The 20,354-nt window shown below is 51.8% G+C and overlaps 1 protein-coding gene across 1 annotated transcript in view; it reads left to right on the forward strand.

Annotated features, from left to right (window-relative positions):
• The window catches only part of dysf (dysferlin, limb girdle muscular dystrophy 2B (autosomal recessive)), a 450,750-nt gene that overhangs the window by 165,855 nt on the left and 264,541 nt on the right, over positions 1-20,354 (forward strand). Inside the window, exons 15-17 of the mRNA XM_038793128.1 lie at positions 9,220-9,263; positions 10,733-10,815; positions 19,108-19,143. Coding sequence (XP_038649056.1) covers positions 9,220-9,263; positions 10,733-10,815; positions 19,108-19,143 — 163 coding nt within the window. The remainder of the gene's footprint in view (positions 1-9,219; positions 9,264-10,732; positions 10,816-19,107; positions 19,144-20,354) is intronic.

The following is a 20,354-nucleotide window of genomic DNA, read 5'->3' on the forward strand; positions in this document are numbered from 1 at the left end:
CTGTGTCCCAGTGTGTGTCCTCAACATCCCGCTGTGTCCCAGTGTGTGTCCTCAATATCCCGCTGTGTCCCAGTGTGTGTCCTCAACATCCCGCTGTGTCCCAGTGTGTGTCCTCAACATCCCGCTGTGTCCCAGTGTGTGTCCTCAACATCCCGCTGTGTCCCAGTGTGTGTCCTCAACATCCCGCTGTGTCCCAGTGTGTGTCCTCAATATCCCGCTGTGTCCCAGTGTGTATATCCTCAACATCCCGCTGTGTCCCAGTGTGTGTCCTCAACATCCCGCTGTGTCCCAGTGTGTGTCCTCAACATCCCGCTGTGTCCCAGTGTGTGTCCTCAACATCCCGCTGTGTCCCAGTGTGTGTCCTCAATATCCCGCTGTGTCCCAGTGTGTGTCCTCAACATCCCGCTGTGTCCCAGTGTGTCCTCAATATCCAGCTGTGTCCCAGTGTGTGTCCTCAACATCCCGCTGTGTCCCAGTGTGTGTCCTCAACATCCCGCTGTGTCCCAGTGTGTGTCCTCAATATCCCGCTGTGTCCCAGTGTGTATATCCTCAACATCCCGCTGTGTCCCAGTGTGTGTCCTCAACATCCCGCTGTGTCCCAGTGTGTGTCCTCAACATCCCGCTGTGTCCCAGTGTGTGTCCTCAACATCCCGCTGTGTCCCAGTGTGTGTCCTCAATATCCCGCTGTGTCCCAGTGTGTGTCCTCAACATCCCGCTGTGTCCCAGTGTGTCCTCAATATCCAGCTGTGTCCCAGTGTGTGTCCTCAATATCCCGCTGTGTCCCAGTGTGTCCTCAATATCCCGCTGTGTCCCAGTGTGTCCTCAATATCCAGCTGTGTCCCAGTGTGTGTCCTCAATATCCCGCTGTGTCCCAGTGTGTGTCCTCAATATCCCGCTGTGTCCCAGTGTGTATATCCTCAACATCCCGCTGTGTCCCAGTGTGTGTCTCCGCAACATCCCGCTGTGTCCCAGTGTGTGTCCTCAATATCCCGCTGTGTCCCAATGTGTCCTCAATATCCCGCTGTGTTCCAGTCTGTGTCCTCAATATCCCGCTGTGTCCCAGTGTGTCCTCAATATCCCGCTGTGTCCCAGTGTGTGCCCTCAACATCCCGCTGTGTCCCAGTGTGTCCTCAATATCCCGCTGTGTCCCAGTGTGTGCCCTCAACATCCCGCTGTGTCCCAGTGTGTGTCCTCAATATCCCTCTGTCCCAGTGTGTGTCCTCAATATCCCGCTGTGTCCCAGTGTGTATATCCTCAACATCCCGCTGTGTCCCAGTGTGTGTCTCCGCAACATCCCGCTGTGTCCCAGTGTGTGTCCTCAATATCCCGCTGTGTCCCAATGTGTCCTCAATATCCCGCTGTGTCCCAGTGTGTGTCCTCAATATCCCGCTGTGTCCCAGTGTGTCCTCAATATCCCGCTGTGTTCCAGTCTGTGTCCTCAACATCCCGCTGTGTCCCAGTGTGTGCCCTCAACATCCCGCTCTATCCCAGTGTGTCTCCGCAACATCCCGCTGTGTCCCAGTGTGTGTCCTCAACATCCCGCTGTGTCCCAGTGTGTGTGCCCTCAATATCCCGCTGTGTCCCAGTGTGTGCCCTCAATATCCCGCTGTGTCCCAGTGTGTCCTCAACATCCCGCTGTGTCCCAGTGTGTGTCCTCAATATCCCGCTGTGTCCCAGTGTGTGTCCTCAATATCCCGCTGTGTCCCAGTGTGTGTCCTCAATATCCCGCTGTGTCCCAGTGTGTCCTCAATATCCCGCTGTGTCCCAGTGTGTCCTCAACATCCCGCTGTGTCCCAGTGTGTGTCCTCAATATCCCGCTGTGTCCCAGTGTGTGTCCTCAACATCCCGCTGTGTCCCAGTGTGTGTCCTCAACATCCCGCTGTGTCCCAGTGTGTCCTCAATATCCAGCTGTGTCCCAGTGTGTCCTCAACATCCCGCTGTGTCCCAGTGTGTCCTCAATATCCAGCTGTGTCCCAGTGTGTGCCCTCAATATCCCGCTGTGTCCCAGTGTGTGACCTCAATATCCCGCTGTGTCCCAGTGTGTGCCCTCAACATCCCGCTGTGTCCCAGTGTGTGTCCTCAATATCCCGCTGTGTCCCAGTGTGTCCTCAATATCCCGCTGTGTCCCAGTGTGTCCTCAACATCCCGCTGTGTCCCAGTGTGTGTCCTCAACATCCCGCTGTGTCCCAGTCTGTGTCTCCTCAATATCCCGCTGTGTCCCAGTGTGTGTCCTCAATATCCCGCTGTGTCCCAGTGTGTGTCCTCAATATCCCGCTGTGTCCCAGTGTGTGTCCTCAACATCCCGCTGTGTCCCAGTGTGTGTCCTCAATATCCCGCTGTGTCCCAGTCTGTGTCCTCAATATCCCTCTGTGTCCCAGTCTGTGTCCTCAATATCCCGCTGTGTCCCAGTGTGTCCTCAATATCCCGCTGTGTCCCAGTGTGTGTCCTCAATATCCCTCTGTGTCCCAGTCTGTGTCCTCAACATCCCGCTGTGTCCCAGTGTGTGTACTCAACATCCCGCTGTGTCCCAGTGTGTGTCCTCAGTATCCCGCTGTGTCCCAGTGTGTGTCCTCAATATCCCGCTGTGTCCCAGTGTGTGTCCTCAGTATCCCGCTGTGTCCCAGTGTGTGTCCTCAATATCCCGCTGTGTCCCAGTGTGTGTCCTCAATATCCCGCTGTGTCCCAGTGTGTGACCTGAACATCCCGCTGTGTCCCAGTGTGTCCTCAATATCCCGCTGTGTCCCAGTGTGTGTCCTCAATATCCCGCTGTGTCCCAGTCTGTGTCTCCTCAACATCCCGCTGTGTCCCAGTGTGTCCTCAACATCCCGCTGTGTCCCAGTGTGTGTCTCCTCAACATCCCGCTGTGTCCCAGTGTGTGTCCTCAACATCCCGCTGTGTCCCAGTGTGTGTCCTCAACATCCCGCTGTGTCCCAGTGTGTCTCCTCAATATCCCGCTGTGTCCCAGTGTGTGACCTGAACATCCCGCTGTGTCCCAGTGTGTGTCCTCAACATCCCGCTGTGTCCCAGTGTGTGACCTGAACATCCCGCTGTGTCCCAGTGTGTCTCCTCAACATCCCGCTGTGTCCCAGTGTGTGTACTCAACATCCCGCTGTGTCCCAGTGTGTCCTCAATATCCCGCTGTGTCCCAGTGTGTGTCCTCAATATCCCGCTGTATCCCAGTGTGTGTCCTCAGTATCCCGCTGTTGTCCCAGTGTGTCTCCTCAACATCCCGCTGTATCCCAGTGTGTGTCCTCAATATCCCGCTGTGTCCCAGTGTGTCTCCTCAATATCCCGCTGTGTCCCAGTGTGTGTCCCCAATATCCCTCTGTATCCCAGTGTGTCCTCAACATCCCGCTGTGTCCCAGTGTGTGTCCTCAATATCCCGCTGTATCCCAGTGTGTGTCCTCAATATCCCGCTGTGTCCCAGTGTGTCCTCAATATCCCGCTGTGTCCCAGTGTGTGTCCTCAATATCCCGCTGTATCCCAGTGTGTGTCCTCAATATCCCGCTGTGTCCCAGTGTGTGTCCTCAATATCCCGCTGTGTCCCAGTGTGTGTCCTCAATATCCCGCTGTGTCCCAGTCTGTGTCCGCAACATCCCGCTGTGTCCCAGTGTGTCTCCTCAACATCCCGCTGTGTCCCAGTGTGTCCTCAATATCCCGCTGAGTCCCAATGTGTGTCCTTAACACCCCGCTGTGTCCCAGTCTGTGTCCTCAACATCCCGCTGTGTCCCAGAGTATGTCCTCAATATCCCGCTGTGTCCCAGTCTGTGTCCTCAATATCCCGCTGTGTCCCAGAGTATGTCCTCAATATCCCGCTGTATCCCAGTGTGTGTCCTCAACATCCCGCTGTGTCCCAGAGTATGTCCTCAATATCCCGCTGTGTCCCAGTCTGTGTCCTCAATATCCCGCTGTGTCCCAGAGTATGTCCTCAATATCCCGCTGTATCCCAGTGTGTGTCCTCAACATCCCGCTGTGTCCCAGTGTGTGTCCTCAATATCCCGCTGTGTCCCAGTGTGTGTCCTCAACATCCCGCTGTGTCCCAGTGTGTGTCCGCAATATCCCGCTGTGTCCCAGTGTGTGTCCGCAATATCCCGCTGTGTCCCAGTGTGTGTCCTCAATATCCCGCTGTGTCCCAGTGTGTGTGTCCTCAATATCCCGCTGTGTCCCAGTCTGTGTCCTCAATATCCCGCTGTGTCCCAGTGTGTGTCCTCAATATCCCGCTGTGTCCCAGTGTGTGTCCTCAATATCCCACTGTGTCCCAGTGTGTGTCCTCAACATCCCGCTGTGTCCCAGTGTGTGTCCTCAACATCCCGCTGTGTCCCAGTGTGTGTCCTCAACATCCCGCTGTGTCCCAGTGTGTGTCCTCAACATCCCGCTGTGTCCCAGTGTGTGTCCGCAATATCCCGCTGTGTCCCAGAGTATGTCCTCAATATCCCGCTGTGTCCCAGTGTGTGCCCTCAACATCCCGCTGTGTCCCAGTGTGTGCCCTCAACATCCCGCTGTGTCCCAGTGTGTGTCCTCAATATCCCACTGTGTCCCAGTGTGTGTCCGCAATATCCCGCTGTGTCCCAGAGTATGTCCTCAATATCCCGCTGTGTCCCAGTGTGTGTCCTCAACATCCCGCTGTGTCCCAGTCTGTGTCCTCAACATCCCGCTGTGTCCCAGTGTGTCCTCAATATCCCGCTGTGTCCCAGTCTGTGTCCTCAACATCCCGCTGTGTCCCAGTGTGTGTCTCCTCAACATCCCGCTGTGTCCCAGTCTGTGTCCTCAACATCCCGCTGTGTCCCAGTGTCTCCTCAACATCCCGCTGTGTCCCAGTGTGTGTCTCCTCAATATCCCGCTGTGTCCCAGTGTGTGTCCTCAACATCCCGCTGTGTCCCAGTGTGTGTCCTCAACATCCCGCTGTGTCCCAGTGTGTCCTCAATATCCCGCTGTGTCCCAGTGTGTGTCCTCAACATCCCGCTGTGTCCCAGTGTGTGTCCTCAACATCCCGCTGTGTCCCAGTGTGTGTCCTCAATATCCCGCTGTGTCCCAGTGTGTGTCCTCAATATCCCGCTGTGTCCCAGTGTGTCCTCAACATCCCGCTGTGTCCCAGTGTGTGTCCTCAATATCCCGCTGTGTCCCAGTGTGTATCCTCAATATCGCGCTGTGTCCCAGTGTGTCCTCAACATCCCGCTGTTTCCCAGTGTGTGTCCTCAACATCCCGCTGTGTCCCAGTGTGTATCCTCAACATCCCGCTGTGTCCCAGTGTGTCCTCAATATCCCGCTGTGTCCCAGTGTGTGTCCTCAACATCCCGCTGTGTCCCAGTGTGTGTCCTCAATATCCCGCTGTGTCCCAGTGTGTCTCCTCAATATCCCGCTGTGTCCCAGTGTGTCCTCAACATCCCGCTGTGTCCCAGTGTGTGTCCTCAACATCCCGCTGTGTCCCAGTGTGTCCTCAACATCCCGCTGTGTCCCAGTGTGTGTCCTCAATATCCCGCTGTGTCCCAGTGTGTGTCCTCAATATCCCGCTGTGTCCCAGTGTGTGTCCGCAACATCCCGCTGTGTCCCAGTCTGTGTCCTCAATATCCCGCTCTATCCCAGTGTGTGTCCTCAATATCCCGCTGTGTTCCAGTGTGTCCTCAATATCCCGCTGTGTCCCAGTGTGTGTCCTCAACATCCCGCTGTGTCCCAGTGTGTGTCCTCAACATCCCGCTGTGTCCCAGTGTGTGTCCTCAATATCCCGCTGAGTCCCAATGTGTGTCCTGAACATCCCGCTGTGTCCCAGTCTGTGTCCTCAACATCCCGCTGTGTCCCAGTGTGCCCTCAACATCCCGCTGTGTCCCAGTGTGTCTCCTCAATATCCAGCTGTGTCCCAGTGTGTCCTCAACATCCCGCTGTGTCCCAGTCTGTGTCCTCAATATCCCGCTGTGTCCCAGTGTGTGTCCTCAATATCCCGCTGTATCCCAGTGTGTCCTCAACATCCCGCTGTGTCCCAGTGTGTCCTCAATATCCCGCTGTGTCCCAGTGTCTCCTCAATATCCCGCTGTGTCCCAGTGTGTCCTCAATATCCCGCTGTGTCCCAGTGTCTCCTCAATATCCCGCTGTGTCCCAGTGTGTGTCCTCAATATCCCGCTGTGTCCCAGTGTGTGTCCTCAATATCCCGCTGTGTCCCAGTGTGTCCTCAATATCCCGCTCTATCCCAGTGTGTGTCCTCAATATCCCGCTGTGTCCCAGTGTGTGTCCTCAATATCCCGCTGTGTTCCAGTGTGTCCTCAATATCACGCTGTGTCCCTGTGTGTCCTCAATATCCCGCTGTGTCCCAGTGTGTGTCCTCAACATCCCGCTGTGTCCCAGTGTGTGTCCTCAATATCCCGCTGTGTCCCAGTGTGTGTCCTCAATATCCCGCTGTGTCCCAGTGTGTGTCCTCAACATCCTGCTGTGTCCCAGTGTCTCCTCAATATCCCGCTGTGTCCCAGTGTGTCCTCAATATCCCGCTGTGTCCCAGTGTGTGTCCTCAACATCCCGCTGTGTCCCAGTGTGTGACCTCAATATCCCGCTGTGTCCCAGTGTGTGTCCTCAATATCCCGCTGTGTCCCAGTGTGTGTCCTCAACATCCCGCTGTGTCCCAGTGTGTCTCCTCAATATCCCGCTGTGTCCCAGTTTGTCCTCAATATCCCGCTGTGTCCCAGTGTGTCTCCTCAATATCCCGCTGTGTCCCAGTGTGTGTCCTCAACATCCCGCTGTGTCCCAGTCTGTGTCTCCTCAACATCCCGCTGTGTCCCAGTGTGTGTCCTCAACATCCCGCTGTGTCCCAGTGTGTGCCCTCAATATCCCGCTGTGTCCCAGTGTGTGTCCTCAACATCCCGCTGTGTCCCAGTGTGTGCCCTCAATATCCCGCTGTGTCCCAGTGTGTGTCCTCAATATCCCGCTGTGTCCCAGTCTGTGTCTCCTCAACATCCCGCTGTGTCCCAGTGTGTGTCCTCAACATCCCGCTGTATCCCAGTGTGTGTCCTCAATATCCCGCTGTGTCCCAGTGTGTGTATCCTCAACATCCCGCTGTGTCCCAGTGTGTGTCCTCAACATCCCGCTCTGTCCCAGTGTGTATCCTCAACATCCCGCTGTGTCCCAGTGTGTGTCCTCAATATCCCGCTGTGTTCCAGTGTGTCCTCAATATCCCGCTGTGTCCCAGTGTGTGTCCTCAATATCCCGCTGTGTCCCAGTGTGTCCTCAATATCCCGCTGTGTCCCAGTGTGTGTCCTCAACATCCCGCTGTGTCCCAGTGTGTGTCTCCTCAATATCCTGCTGTGTCCCAGTGTGTCCTCAACATCCCGCTGTGTCCCAGTGTGTGTCCTCAACATCCCGCTGTGTCCCAGTCTGTGTCCTCAACATCCCGCTGTGTCCCAGTGTGTGTCCTCAACATCCCGCTGTGTCCCAGTGTGTGTCTCCTCAATATCCTGCTGTGTCCCAGTGTGTCCTCAACATCCCGCTGTGTCCCAGTGTGTGTCCTCAACATCCCGCTGTGTCCCAGTGTCTCCTCAATATCCCGCTGTGTCCCAGTGTGTCCTCAATATCCCGCTGTGTCCCAGTGTGTGTCCTCAATATCCCGCTGTGTCCCAGTGTGTGTCCTCAATATCCCGCTGTGTCCCAGTGTGTCCTCAATATCCCGCTGTGTCCCAGTGTGTGTCCTCAATATCCCGCTGTGTCCCAGTGTGTGCCCTCAACATCCCGCTGTGTCCCAGTGTGTCCTCAATATCCCGCTGTGTCCCAGTGTGTGTCCTCAATATCCCGCTGTGTCCCAGTGTGTGTCCTCAATATCCCGCTGTGTCCCAGTGTGTCCTCAATATCCCGCTGTGTCCCAGTGTGTGTCCTCAATATCCCACTGTGTCCCAGTCTGTGTCCTCAACATCCCGCTGTGTCCCAGTGTGTGTCCTCAATATCCCGCTGTGTCCCAGTGTGTGTCCTCAATATCCCGCTGTGTCCCAGTGTGTGTCCTCAATATCCCGCTGTGTCCCAGTGTGTCCTCAATATCCCGCTGTGTCCCAGTGTGTCCTCAATATCCCGCTGTGTCCCAGTGTGTGTCCTCAACATCCCGCTGTGTCCCAGTGTGTGTCCTCAATATCCCGCTGTGTCCCAGTGTGTGTCCTCAACATCCCGCTGTGTCCCAGTGTGTGTCCTCAATATCCCGCTGTGTCCCAGTGTGTGTTCTCAATATCCCGCTGTGTCCCAGTGTGTCCTCAACATCCCGCTGTGTCCCAGTGTGTCCTCAATATCCCGCTGTGTCCCAGTGTGTCTCCTCAACATCCCGCTGTGTCCCAGTGTGTCTCCTCAATATCCCGCTGTGTCCCAGTGTGTGTCCTCAATATCCCGCTGTGTCCCAGTGTGTGTCCTCAATATCCCGCTGTGTCCCAGTGTGTCCTCAACATCCCGCTGTGTCCCAGTGTGTGTCCTCAATATCCCGCTGTGTCCCAGTCCGTGTCTCCTCAACATCCCGCTGTGTCCCAGTGTGTGTCCTCAATATCCCGCTGTGTCCCTGTGTGTGTCCTCAACATCCCGCTGTGTCCCAGTGTGTCCTCAACATCCCGCTGTGTCCCAGTGTGTCTCCTCAACATCCCGCTGTGTCCCAGTGTGTGCCCTCAATATCCCGCTGTGTCCCAGTGTGTCCTCAACATCCCGCTGTGTCCCAGTGTGTGCCCTCAATATCCCGCTGTGTCCCAGTGTGTCCTCAATATCCCGCTGTGTCCCAGTGTGTCCTCAACATCCCGCTGTGTCCCAGTGTGTCCTCAACATCCCGCTGTGTCCCAGTGTGTGTCCTCAATATCCCGCTGTGTCCCAGTGTGTGTCCTCAATATCCCGCTGTGTCCCAGTGTGTGTCCTCAACATCCCGCTGTGTCCCAGTGTGTGTCCTCAATATCCCGCTGTGTCCCAGTGTGTGTCCTCAATATCCCGCTGTGTCCCAGTGTGTCCTCAACATCCCGCTGTGTCCCAGTGTCTCCTGAACATCCCACTGTGTCCCAGTCTGTGTCTCCTCAATATCCCGCTGTGTCCCAGTCTGTGTCTCCTCAATATCCCGCTGTGTCCCAGTGTGTGTCCTCAATATCCCGCTGTGTCCCAGTGTGTGTCCTCAACATCCCGCTGTGTCCCAGTGTGTGTCCCCTCTCATTCCATTCCTTCCCCAGTGATTGGTGTATTTCTACGTAGATGACTAAATCCCAAGATCAATATGTCCTTTGTTCCCAGTTCCCCTCCATGTGTGAGAAGATGAGAATCCGTGTCACTGACTGGTGAGTCCTCCTGTTTACTACACCTCTGGTTCTGCTGATGGGTAAGATTCACAGTAAAGGAGAGAGTTCATGTTGGACCAGAGGCTCCATGAGCAGTGGAAGGGCATTAAATGCCTATGCAGAGTCCATGATCGTGAAGAATCAGATGATCATTTAATGATTCCAGCACAGAAGGAGGCCATTTGGTCTATTGAGTCCCTGCTGGCTCTCTGCAAAAGCAATTCAGCTTGTCCCACTCCACCCTCCATTGTACCCTGAAGATTATATTCTTTGCAATTCCCCTTTGTAAGCCTGGACTGATCTGCCTCCAGCACAGTCTCAGGCAGTGAATTCCAGATCCTAACCACTCACTGTGCGAGAACGTTTCCCTCACGTTGCCATTGATTTATTTCCAGTTACCTTCAGTCAGCGCCCTCCTATTCCAGACCTTCCTGACAATGAGAATAGCTTCCCCCCATCTACCCTGTACAAGCTCCCATCATTCTGAACAACTCTGTCAAATCTCCCCTCCATAATTCCCTTCTCGAAAGGCAATAACCTCAGCTTCTTCGATTTATTCACCTGACTGCCGTACTCATCCACTGAACCATAGAACAGTAATGGCACAGAATGAGCCAATTGTGTCTATGCCGACTGAAAAAGAATAAGAGAGAGAACTAGCTGCCCATTCTAATCCCACCTTCCAGCTCAGGTCCGTGGCCTTGCAGATTACAGCACTTGAGGTTCACATCGAGGTACCTTCTCCCCAGGACCATCCTCTCCAAAGCTTTCACATCCTTCCCATAGTGTGGTGTCCAGGGCTTGGTACAACATTCCAGTTGAAGCTAAACCAATAGAACAGAGAACACACAGTGCAGAAGGAGGCCATTTGGCCCATTGAGTCTGCACCAACCCACTTAAGGCCTCACTTCCACCCTATCCCCATAACCCAATAACCCCTCCTAACCTTTTTGGACACTAAGGGCAATTTATCATGGCTAATTCACCTAACCTGCACGTCTTTGGACTGTGGGAGGAAACCGGAGCACCCGGAGGAAACCCACGCAGACAAGGGGAGAACGTGCAGACTCCGCACAGACAGTGACCCAGTGGTGAATCGAACCTGGGACCCTGGCGCTGTAAAACCACAGTGCTGTTCACTTGTGCTACCGCACCACCCATAATGCCATAGAAAACTTTGTCATAACTTCACTTTTATACTCCAAGCCTCCATTTACACAGCCCAGAATCCTAAACGCGATTATAAACACTTTCTCAACCTGCCCCGCCACCTTTAATAATTTGACAGAGGGGTAGAGTGTACGTGGGCTGTGGGAGAAGATTACAAGAGTTAAATTTGATCCATCAAGCATTGTGAATGTTCGCTTATTATTTCTTTTCTAAAGTCCCACACCCGACGTTAGTGATCTGGGTCTGTGGTGGTATGTTGGTTATGGTTGACCTTGTGTTGATGTGTTTTACCTCACCAGGGATCGATTAACCCACAATGATGTGATTGGCACAACTTACTTATGCATGTCAAAAATCTCCGCCCCAGGAGGAGAGATTGAAGGTAAGTGATGGTGATGGTGGGTTAAACGTCAGTGATGTTTGGGGTAGGTTGGAAATGTAGTCATGGTCATGGCAGGCTGATGATGGTTATACTAGCTTGAAGTTCATGAATGGTTATGGCAGATTAGATATTCTGTAAGGGTTACAATAGCAATGGTCATGATCGTTTGGAGATTGAAGTAATAGTTGTCGAGTTATTGAGGTTGAGCGGACAATGACAGTTCAGTCTCAGCGATGGGCATAGCGGGTTAAAGTTTAGTGATAGTTATAGTGTTTGAAGTTGAGTGCTGGTTATGGCAAGTTAAAGATGAGTAAACATTAGGGCAGGTGGAAGCTTAATGATGGTTAAATAATGAGCTAAAATTCAGTAATAGTTATGGCGGGGTTGAAGTTTGATAATAGTTATACCAGGTTTGTTGGATTGATTAAACTCTTCATACTGTTCAAAGTGCTTTAAGTATCACAGCATAGACTGCCACCAGTTTGTTGCTTCTGTTTTCTCTTCCATCTATACTGTGCCTCCCGACAATTCTTCCAAACAAACTCTGGATTGTATTCACGTGGAGCAGCGTTTGAACAACCTCAGACCAGCCCTGAGACCCCTTCACTGATAGTCATAAACAACACAGAGGGAGGAGATTCAGTACAATATCCTGTAATACCTCTTTGACAAAGCTATCCAATCAATCCAATGCCCCTGATTTTGCCCTCATAACCATGCTATTAGTTTTCCCTTCAGGGGACAGGAGGCAATGGTGTAGTGGCCTTATCACTTAACTAGTAATCTGGAGACCTGGCAACCTAGGTTCAAATCTCACCACAGTAGAAATTGAATTCAATTTTTTAAAAAAATCTGGAAATAATTGTTTTAATGATAACCATTGTCATAATAACCCATCTGGGTCACGAATGTCCTTTAGCAAAGGAAATCTGCCGCCCTTACCTGATCTGGCCTACATGTGACAACAATGTGGTTGACTCTTAAACTGCCCGTCAAGAGCAATTAGGGATGGGCAATAAATGCTGGCTCAGCCAACGATGCCCACATCTCATGCCGGAATAAAAAAATACTTGATGCACGATCAATTACGACGAGACGAGAGTAGAGTGTAATCGAGGCTTTATTACGCAGAGATGTGGAGCCTCCCGCAGCTGCTGCTGAAATGGCTGCAGCTCGGAAAGCCCACACATTTATACTCCGCCTACTGGGCGGAGCCAGCAGGCAGGGATCTACCCCCGTACCTGTAGTACAGGGGCCTTACCGTAATACCCACGTATGCAATATATAATACAACAGTGGTGACTACAACACTACTTATCTTTTGAAAGTTACTATTCAATCTACTTTCACTACTGTGGTGGCATAGCCTCTTTAAGGGGCGATCCCGCACTGTACACGTGACCAAAAGGGGGCCTATCGTGCGTGAGTACGTGATTCCTGACCAATGGAGGAAAAGCACGGGACCCTGGGAGCATGTTCCCGGGTTGTGTGGGTCCGGGAATCTCGGAGTAAAGGCCTGTTTCAGAGAACCTCTGTATAGGCCTGCGTATGGTTAACCTTTTCCTTTGTTCTCAATGAACCCCTCCTGTTGTCCATGAACCCTTCTCATCGTTGCCTCAAGACACCTCATCTACCTTTACGGGCAGTGTGTGCCAGACCATAACACGTGCTGTGCATCAAAACTCGAATTCCCATCCACCGGTGGTCTTGTTAATTATTTAAAATCTGCTATTCTCTGGTTGCCGACCCACCTGTCACGAGAAGGTGGCACTTAAACCCCTCATCATTTTGAACACCCCGACAACGCTTCCCTTACCCTTTTCTGCTGCAAAGAGAAGGTTTCACACCAGGAACCTTCCTGCCAGCTTGCCTCTTGGCCCAGGATAGGTGGTGAAAACCCGGAGCATTAACTTACAGTGATCACTGGATTCTCATTGGAATTCGGCAAAGTTAGTGTTTCGAGTCCGTCTGACCCGTCTTCAGATGGGTTCGTGTTTTTGCAGCGCCTTTCACGACGGGATGTCCTGAAAGTGTAAACAAATCGGGATCTCCCTCCCAACCAACAACAACAATTTGCATTTATAGAGCACCTGTATTATAATAGAACGTCCAGGACCGTTCACAGGAGGATTACGGGGCAGCACGGTAGCATTGTGGATAGCACAATTGCCTCACAGGTCCCAGGTTCGATTCCGGCTTGGGTCACTGTCTGTGCGGAGTCTGCACATCCTCCCCGTGTGTGCGTGGGTTTCTTCCGGGTGCTCCGGTTTCCTCCCACAGTCCAAAGATGTGCAGGTTAAGTGGATTGGCCATGATAAATTGCCCTTAGTGTCCAAAATTGCCCTTAGTGTTGGGTGGGGTTACTGGGTTATGGGGATAGGGTGGGGGTGTTGACCTTGGGTAGGGTGCTTTTTCCAAGAGCCGGTGCAGACTCGATTGGCCGAATGGCCTCCTTCTGCACTTTAAATTCTATGATCAGATTATCTGACAAAATCTGACACCCAGCCACTTAAGAAGATACTAGGGGCCGATGCCAAATGCTTGGCCAGAGGACCAGGCCTTGTTGAAGGCTCGTAGTGGAGGAGAGGGAGGTCTTGCTGCATTTGGACAGTATCTGAGGAGTCGCGATGGTGCTGAACATTGTGCAGTCATCGGCAAACATCCCCACATCTGACCTTTTGATGGAAGGGAAGTCATTGATGAAGTAGCTCAAGATGGTTGGGCCGAAGACACTACCCTGAGGAACGTCGAGAATGATGTCCTGAAGCACCAGTGGTCCTTGTCATGAAGCTGGGTAAGACAGTCCATCTCTGCGGGAAGTATGAATTGACAATATACACGGCTTTGAGATTGGACTGTTACCCTTTACCTCGCGTCGAGGATTTACATGCAAAGTTGGCCGGGGGCTGTAAATTCACGAAATTGGACATGAGCAACATTTATCTACAGATGGAGCTCAATGACTCTCATGGAAGTTTATCACAATTAATACGGATAAGGGACTCTCGGTGTGCACCCGGCTCCCATTCTGAGTGTCCGCGGCATGTACAGTGTCCCATGAGTCATGGAGAACATCCTGCGTGATTTGCTGCACATTGCGATTTACTTGGATGACGCGTTAGTCACTGGGGCCATGGAGCAAGAAGATTAGCAGAACCTCCAGGCGGTGTTGAAGCGGCTTTCAAAATATGGGGTCCTCCTGCTCCGTTCGGAGTGCTTGTTTCACGTGAAAGAAGTGGTATATTTGGGATATCGGGTAGACCGAGACGGCCTTCACCCGGTCGTCGAGAAGCTACGGGCGATCAAAATGGCGCCCTCTCCTCAGGACTCCATTTGCTCTTGAAGAAATATTAGCCTTGGGCTTGGGGCAAGGCCCAGGATGCGGTGTTTAACAAAGTGAAGCAGCGGTTGTCTTCTTCAGGGGTGTTGGCGCATTTTGACTCTCCAAACTGTTGTACATCACATGCGATGCTTCACCGTATGGCATTGGGGAGGTCCCGTCCCATCAGATGACGGCCGTGACCGTCCGATCGCTTTTGACTCCTGGATGCTCGTTGTGACCAAAAAGAAATATGCCCAGATCAAAAACGAAGGTGCGGAGGTCATATTCGGTGTAAAGCGGTTTTATCAATACATCTATGGCCGCCATTTTTTTATCGTCACCAATCACAAGCCACTGCTCGGCCTCTTCTGTGGGGACAAAGCAGGTCTGTCAATAGCAGCTGCTATTGGTTGTTTACGAATACTCTTTTGAGCACCTCCCGGGGACATTGACTGGGCATGCTGATGCTTTGAGCTGTCTTCCCCTGCTGATCGAATCCGCGAACACCATTTTGGCGGGAAAAGTGATTGTTGTCCTAAGTTTCATGGACTTCTTGTCCGTCACTGCATTGTGTATTCATGACTGAACGCAACACGACCCCGTCCTTGCCCAGATGCAGCATGTGGGCAACATCGACAAGTACCAGGAAAGCTGAAGGCTTTCTCCTCCAAATTGTGGAGTTGACCATGGAGGATGGCATCCTCCTGTGGGTACCAGGGTTGATGTCCCGGCAAAGGGACAGGCTGCCGTGTTAGAGAACCTGCACGACGGACATCCTGGAGCGTCCAAAATGAAGATGCTGGCGAGGAGCGAGGTGGCCGGGTTTGGGCACCGATATCGAGATGTTGCCCCAGCAATGCTCCATCTGTCAAGGGCACCAGAGGCTCCCCGCGGTGGCACGCCTACCCCCTTGGGAGTGGCCAGGGCGCCCTGGGGCTCACGTACACGCCAGTTTCACCGGTCCCTTCTTGGGTTTGATGTTTCCCGTCCTGGTGGACGCCCACTCAAAGTGTCTGGAGGTCCACAAGATGGCGGCAATCACTTCCTGGGTGGCCATCGAGCGATTGGGCATCTCTTTTTCCACCCACAGAATCTATGAGGTACCGTGACCAATAATGGGGCCTCTTCATTAGTGAAGTGTTTGCCGCTTTTGCAAAAAGCACCAGGATTTGCCATGTCCGCACCACCCCATACCACCGGCATCGAACAGTTTGGCAGGGAGGGCCATGCAGACAGTAAACAAGGGCTTAAGAAGCAGACGTCTGGCTTGATGGACACCGGGCTGGCAATGTTTTTATTCTCGTACAGGACCAGGCCACGCAGAGTAACTGGGGTGGCCCCCGCTGAGATATTAATGGGTTGTAGGCTTCGTACACGACTGAGTTTGAATCTACTGGACATCGACGCAAAGATATATCATAACCAAGATTTGCAAGGACGTTGCCCAGTTCAGCGTCGACCTCTTCGACACTTTGCACCTAATGCCGAAGTGTTCATCAGTAACTTCAATAAAGGTGCTCGCTGGCTCTCTGGAATTGTCGCCCGTCAAACGCAACCGGTCTCTTATTAAGTTCAGGTCCGGGGGCAACTAATGAGTGACACCTGGATCACATTCGCTCATGGACGTTGCTCCCTCGTGAAGTGCCTCGGAAGAAACCTGCCCATTATCCTCCGGCTCCATTCCCAAAGCTGCCTGATGTGATGTCTCCAGTCTCTCTCGACGCTGACATGCCCGACGTTGTGTCATCTGGTTCCGAGGTGGAGAGGCAGACCTCGGAGGTCTCAGATGCTGACTCCATAACTCAGCCGCCTCCGCCACGTCATTCCCGCTGCAGACGGAGTTCGCCAGCGAGGTAGACACCGCCTGATCCAGTGCATCAGCTCCATGAGGACTTACCGAAGCCAAAGGGACTCCAATCTTCTCCAAATCCTCCTCATTCTCCGCCTCATCGCTCGCCGAGGAAGTCTTCGGACTTTGAGGGGGGAGGAATGTAATATCCCGCAAGGGACCTACGGGGTGGGAATGTTTGTCTTCTCCGTGTTCCTTGCGGAGTACGAGCTACCCCCCTAGATGTGCATATCACGGGGCTGTTTAGCGTTAATACTCAATCTACTTTGACCATATTGTGAACACAACTTCCTTACCCATTCATTCCTCAAGTGGGACTAGAACCCAGAACTTCAGGCTTAGAATCAGGGTTGTTACCCACTGCACCAAAAGACTTTGTTGGGGCCACCATTCTGTACATAGGACAAGAGAAATTCAGTCTCTTCCACCATCTGGAAACTGAGAGAAACCAGTCAGTGTACTGATATCTCCCTGAGAGAGATCAATCAGAGTACAGAGATCTCTCTGAGAGAGAGAGATTGAGAGACAACAGTAAGTATACAGCGATCACCCTAAGAGAGGGACTGAGAGACACCAGTAAGTATATAGCGATCACCCTAAGAGAGGGACTGAGGCACCAGTCAGTGTACAGATATCTCCCTGAGGGAATGAGAGACACCAGTCAGTGTACAGATATCTCTCTGAGAGAGAGACTGAGAGACACCAGTCAGTGACAGAGATCTCCCTGAGAGGGATTGAGAGACACCAGTCAGTGTACAGATATCTCTCTGAGAGAGAGACTGAGAGGTGCAAGTCAGTGTACAGATATCTCCCTGAGAGGGATTGAGAGACACCACAGTGTACAGATATCTCCCTGGGAGAGAGGTCAATCAGGGTACAGAGATCTCTCTGAGAGAGAGAGATTGAGAGACAACAGTAAGTATACAGCAATCACCCTAAGAGAGGGACTTAGACACCAGTCAGTGTACAGATATTTCCCTGAGAGAGAGAGATTGAGAGACAACAGTAAGTATACAGCAATCACCCTAAGAGAGGGACTTAGACACCAGTCAGTGTACAGATATTTCCCTGAGAGAGAGAGATTGAGAGACACCGGTCAGTGTACAGATATCTGTCTGAGAGAGGGACTGAGAGACACCAGTCAGTGTATAGATATCTGTCTGAGAGAGGGACTGAGAGACACCAGTCAGTGTACAGATATCTCTCTGAGAGAGAGAGGGGATTGAGAGACACCAGTCAGTGTACAGATATCTCTCTGAGAGAGAGGGATTGAGAGACACCAGTCAGTGTACAGATATCTCTCTGAGAGAGAGACTGAGAGACACCAGTCAGTGTGCAGAGATCTCTCTGAGAGAGAGACGGCGAGACACCAGTCAATGTGCAGAGATCTCTCTGAGAGGGGGAATGAGAGACACCAGTCAGTGACAGATATCACTCTGAGAGAGAGACTGAGAGACAACAGCTGGTTTAGCACACTGGGCTAAATCGCTGGCTTTGAAAGCAGACCAAGGCAGGCCAGCAGCACGGTTCAATTTCCGTACCTGCCTCCCCGAACAGGTGCCGGAATGTGGCGACTAGGGGTTTTTCACAGTAACTTCATTGAAGGCTACTCGTGACAATAAGCGATTTTCATTTCATTTCATTTCAGATATCTCTCTGAGAGAGAGGGACTGAGAGACACTAGTCAGTGTACAGATATCTCTCTGAGAGAGAGGGACTGAGAGACACTAGTCAGTGTACAGAGATCCCTCTGAGAGATGGACTGAGCGACACCAGTCAGTGTACAGAGATCTCCATGTGAGAGAGTTCAGTCAGTGTACAGAGATCTCCCTGTGAGAGAGTTCAGTCAGTGTACAGAGATCTCCCTGAGATAGAGACTGAAAGACACCAGTAAGTATACAGAGATCTGTCTGGAGAAGGACTGGGAGACACCAGTCAGTATAGCGAGATCTCCATGAGAGAGAGACTGAGACACCAGACAGTGTACAGAGATCTCACTGAGAGAGGGACTGAGAGACACCAGTCAGTGTACAGATATCTCCCTGAGAGAGACTGAGAGACACCAGTCAGTGCACATATATCTCCCTGAGAGAGAGATCAGTCAGAGTACAGAGATCTCTCTGAGAGAGAGAGATTGAGAGACAACAGTAAGTATACAGCGATCACCCTGAGAGAGCGACTGAGACACCAGTCACTGTACAGATATCTCTCTGAGAGAGAGACTGAGAGACACCAGTCAGTATTCAGAGATCTCCCTGAGAGAGGGACTGAGAGACACCAGTCAGTGTGCAGAGATCTCTCTGAGAGAGAGACTGAGAGACACCAGTCAGTGTACAGATATCTCTCTGAGAGAGGGACTGAGAGACACCAGTCAGCGTACAGATATCTCTCTGAGAGAGAGACTGCGAGACACCAGTCAGTGTACAGATATCTCTCTGAGAGAGAGGGACTGAGAGACACCAGCCAGTATACAGAGACCATCCTAAGAGAGGGACTGAGGAACAGTGTGCAGATCTCTCTGAGAGGAACAGAGAGACACCAGTTGGAGTATAGAGTTCTCTGAGAGAGGAATAGAGAAACACCAGTCAGAGTGTAGAGATCTCGGAGAGGGTGTCTGAGGTACATCAGTCAGTTTATAGATATCTTCCTGAGGCAGAGGCTGAGAGACAGCAGTAAGATGTAAAATTAATAATTGATTGAGTATCAGTTGTGATTTTCAGGACAGCATTCCCAGCTTCTGCCAATTTTCCTGTGTGGACATTTTTCCTAGTTTCACTTTTGAAAAGCCTGTCACTAATATTTAGACTGTGACCCCTAATTGTAAATTCGCCAACCATTGGTACAGTTCCATCTATATCTATAATTTATTCGTTTCCCTTGAAACATCCCTCAATGATCTAAATCCCAGTGAATGTGATCCTTGTTTGTGCAATATCCCCTTGGAATTTAACTAGTGAACTCCAGATATTGTTTTGTTAAATCTACGCTGCAATCCCTCCCAGGCTCATATCTCCTTCCGCTCTCTACCTCCCCTCTCTCTCTCTCTCCATCACTCCATTGTGTTCTCTTTCCAGGACCCTGCTAACCGTCTCCATTTTTTTCCCATTTCTTTGTGCTTCAGATATTTCCCCGGTGGCGTCTGAAACCATCAGCGGCTGTAGGTTTTGACAAATGATTTTCTATAGTCAGTGGTTTGATTTTGGGTGCTATTTCTTTGCATTGCTTCCAGTAGATTTGCTCGGAATGACAGTGAGATGCAAATGGCGTTTGCGTGATTCTCTGCTTGACATTTTATTTTCTGACGCGTGGGCACTTGCTTCGCCTGCACAACACACACTGGCGAACGACACTCCCCAATCGAACAGACACTCCCCACTCTAACAGACAGTTAAACACACCTCCCCATTGCCCTCTCCATTTCCCTCCCTGAGTTCCTGACTTTCTCTGACTTTTCTGCATCGTCTCATCAACCTGTCTCCTTCCACGACACACAGGCCGCCGCCGTGGGATTGGATGAGAGGAGGTCGGAAATCCAACGGGGCAAAGTTTGCAAATCAGGGATGGGGGGGAGGTCACTGCCAGTGTGGCAGGAGGAGGAAGGGAGAGTAGAGCATGTGGGTAGAGTGGCCTCATCGAGCCATCTTGCTCCATGTGTAGCCTCCTGGTGCAAAGCTAACAAAGGGATTTGACAATGCTGAATCATAAGTAGGCCCTCTCCTGTAACCTCTGACCTGGAAGTTGTTCGATGGTGCAGTGCAGAGTTCCTTTCACAAATCGGTATTGAGTGCAAAGACAAGACTGGAAGCTAATTTGGGAATTCAGTGAGAAGGAAGCCTGGTCCCTATTACGGTCATTTCAATACAGTATTATCCCTCTTCAGGTGTTTCATGAAGGCCTTCTCAACCTTGCCCCTCACCTGAGGTGTGGTGATCCTGACGTTAAACCACCACCAGTCAACTCTCCCCCTCAAAGGGGAAAGTAGCCTGTGGTCATCTGGGACTATGGTGACTTTACTTACTTATTACTCCTCTTCTGATGCACTCCCCTCCTCCCCTGAGATTGCAAGGGGGTGACATTGACCTTCATTGGGAAGGACTGGGTGGCTGCCTGTCCAGTTTTCCGTCCATTCAACCAATTGAAAAGTAGAATTATGTGGAATGCACAGCAGCTATCTGGGGTCTCCCAACAGCGTTTGGTGAATGGGCTTAATGGCCATTGTCCATCAGCCAGACGAGGCCACAAATATGGGCAGGATATTTGACCCTGATTTCTGCCATGAATCGAACCTAACCCAACTCTCTGGATGAGTGCAGCTCCAACAATACTCAAGAGGCTCAACACCATCTATGAAAAAGAACCCACTTGATT

Source organism: Scyliorhinus canicula, chromosome 3 (assembly GCF_902713615.1).
Source record: "Scyliorhinus canicula chromosome 3, sScyCan1.1, whole genome shotgun sequence".
In the NCBI taxonomy this organism is placed as follows: domain Eukaryota; kingdom Metazoa; phylum Chordata; class Chondrichthyes; order Carcharhiniformes; family Scyliorhinidae; genus Scyliorhinus; species Scyliorhinus canicula.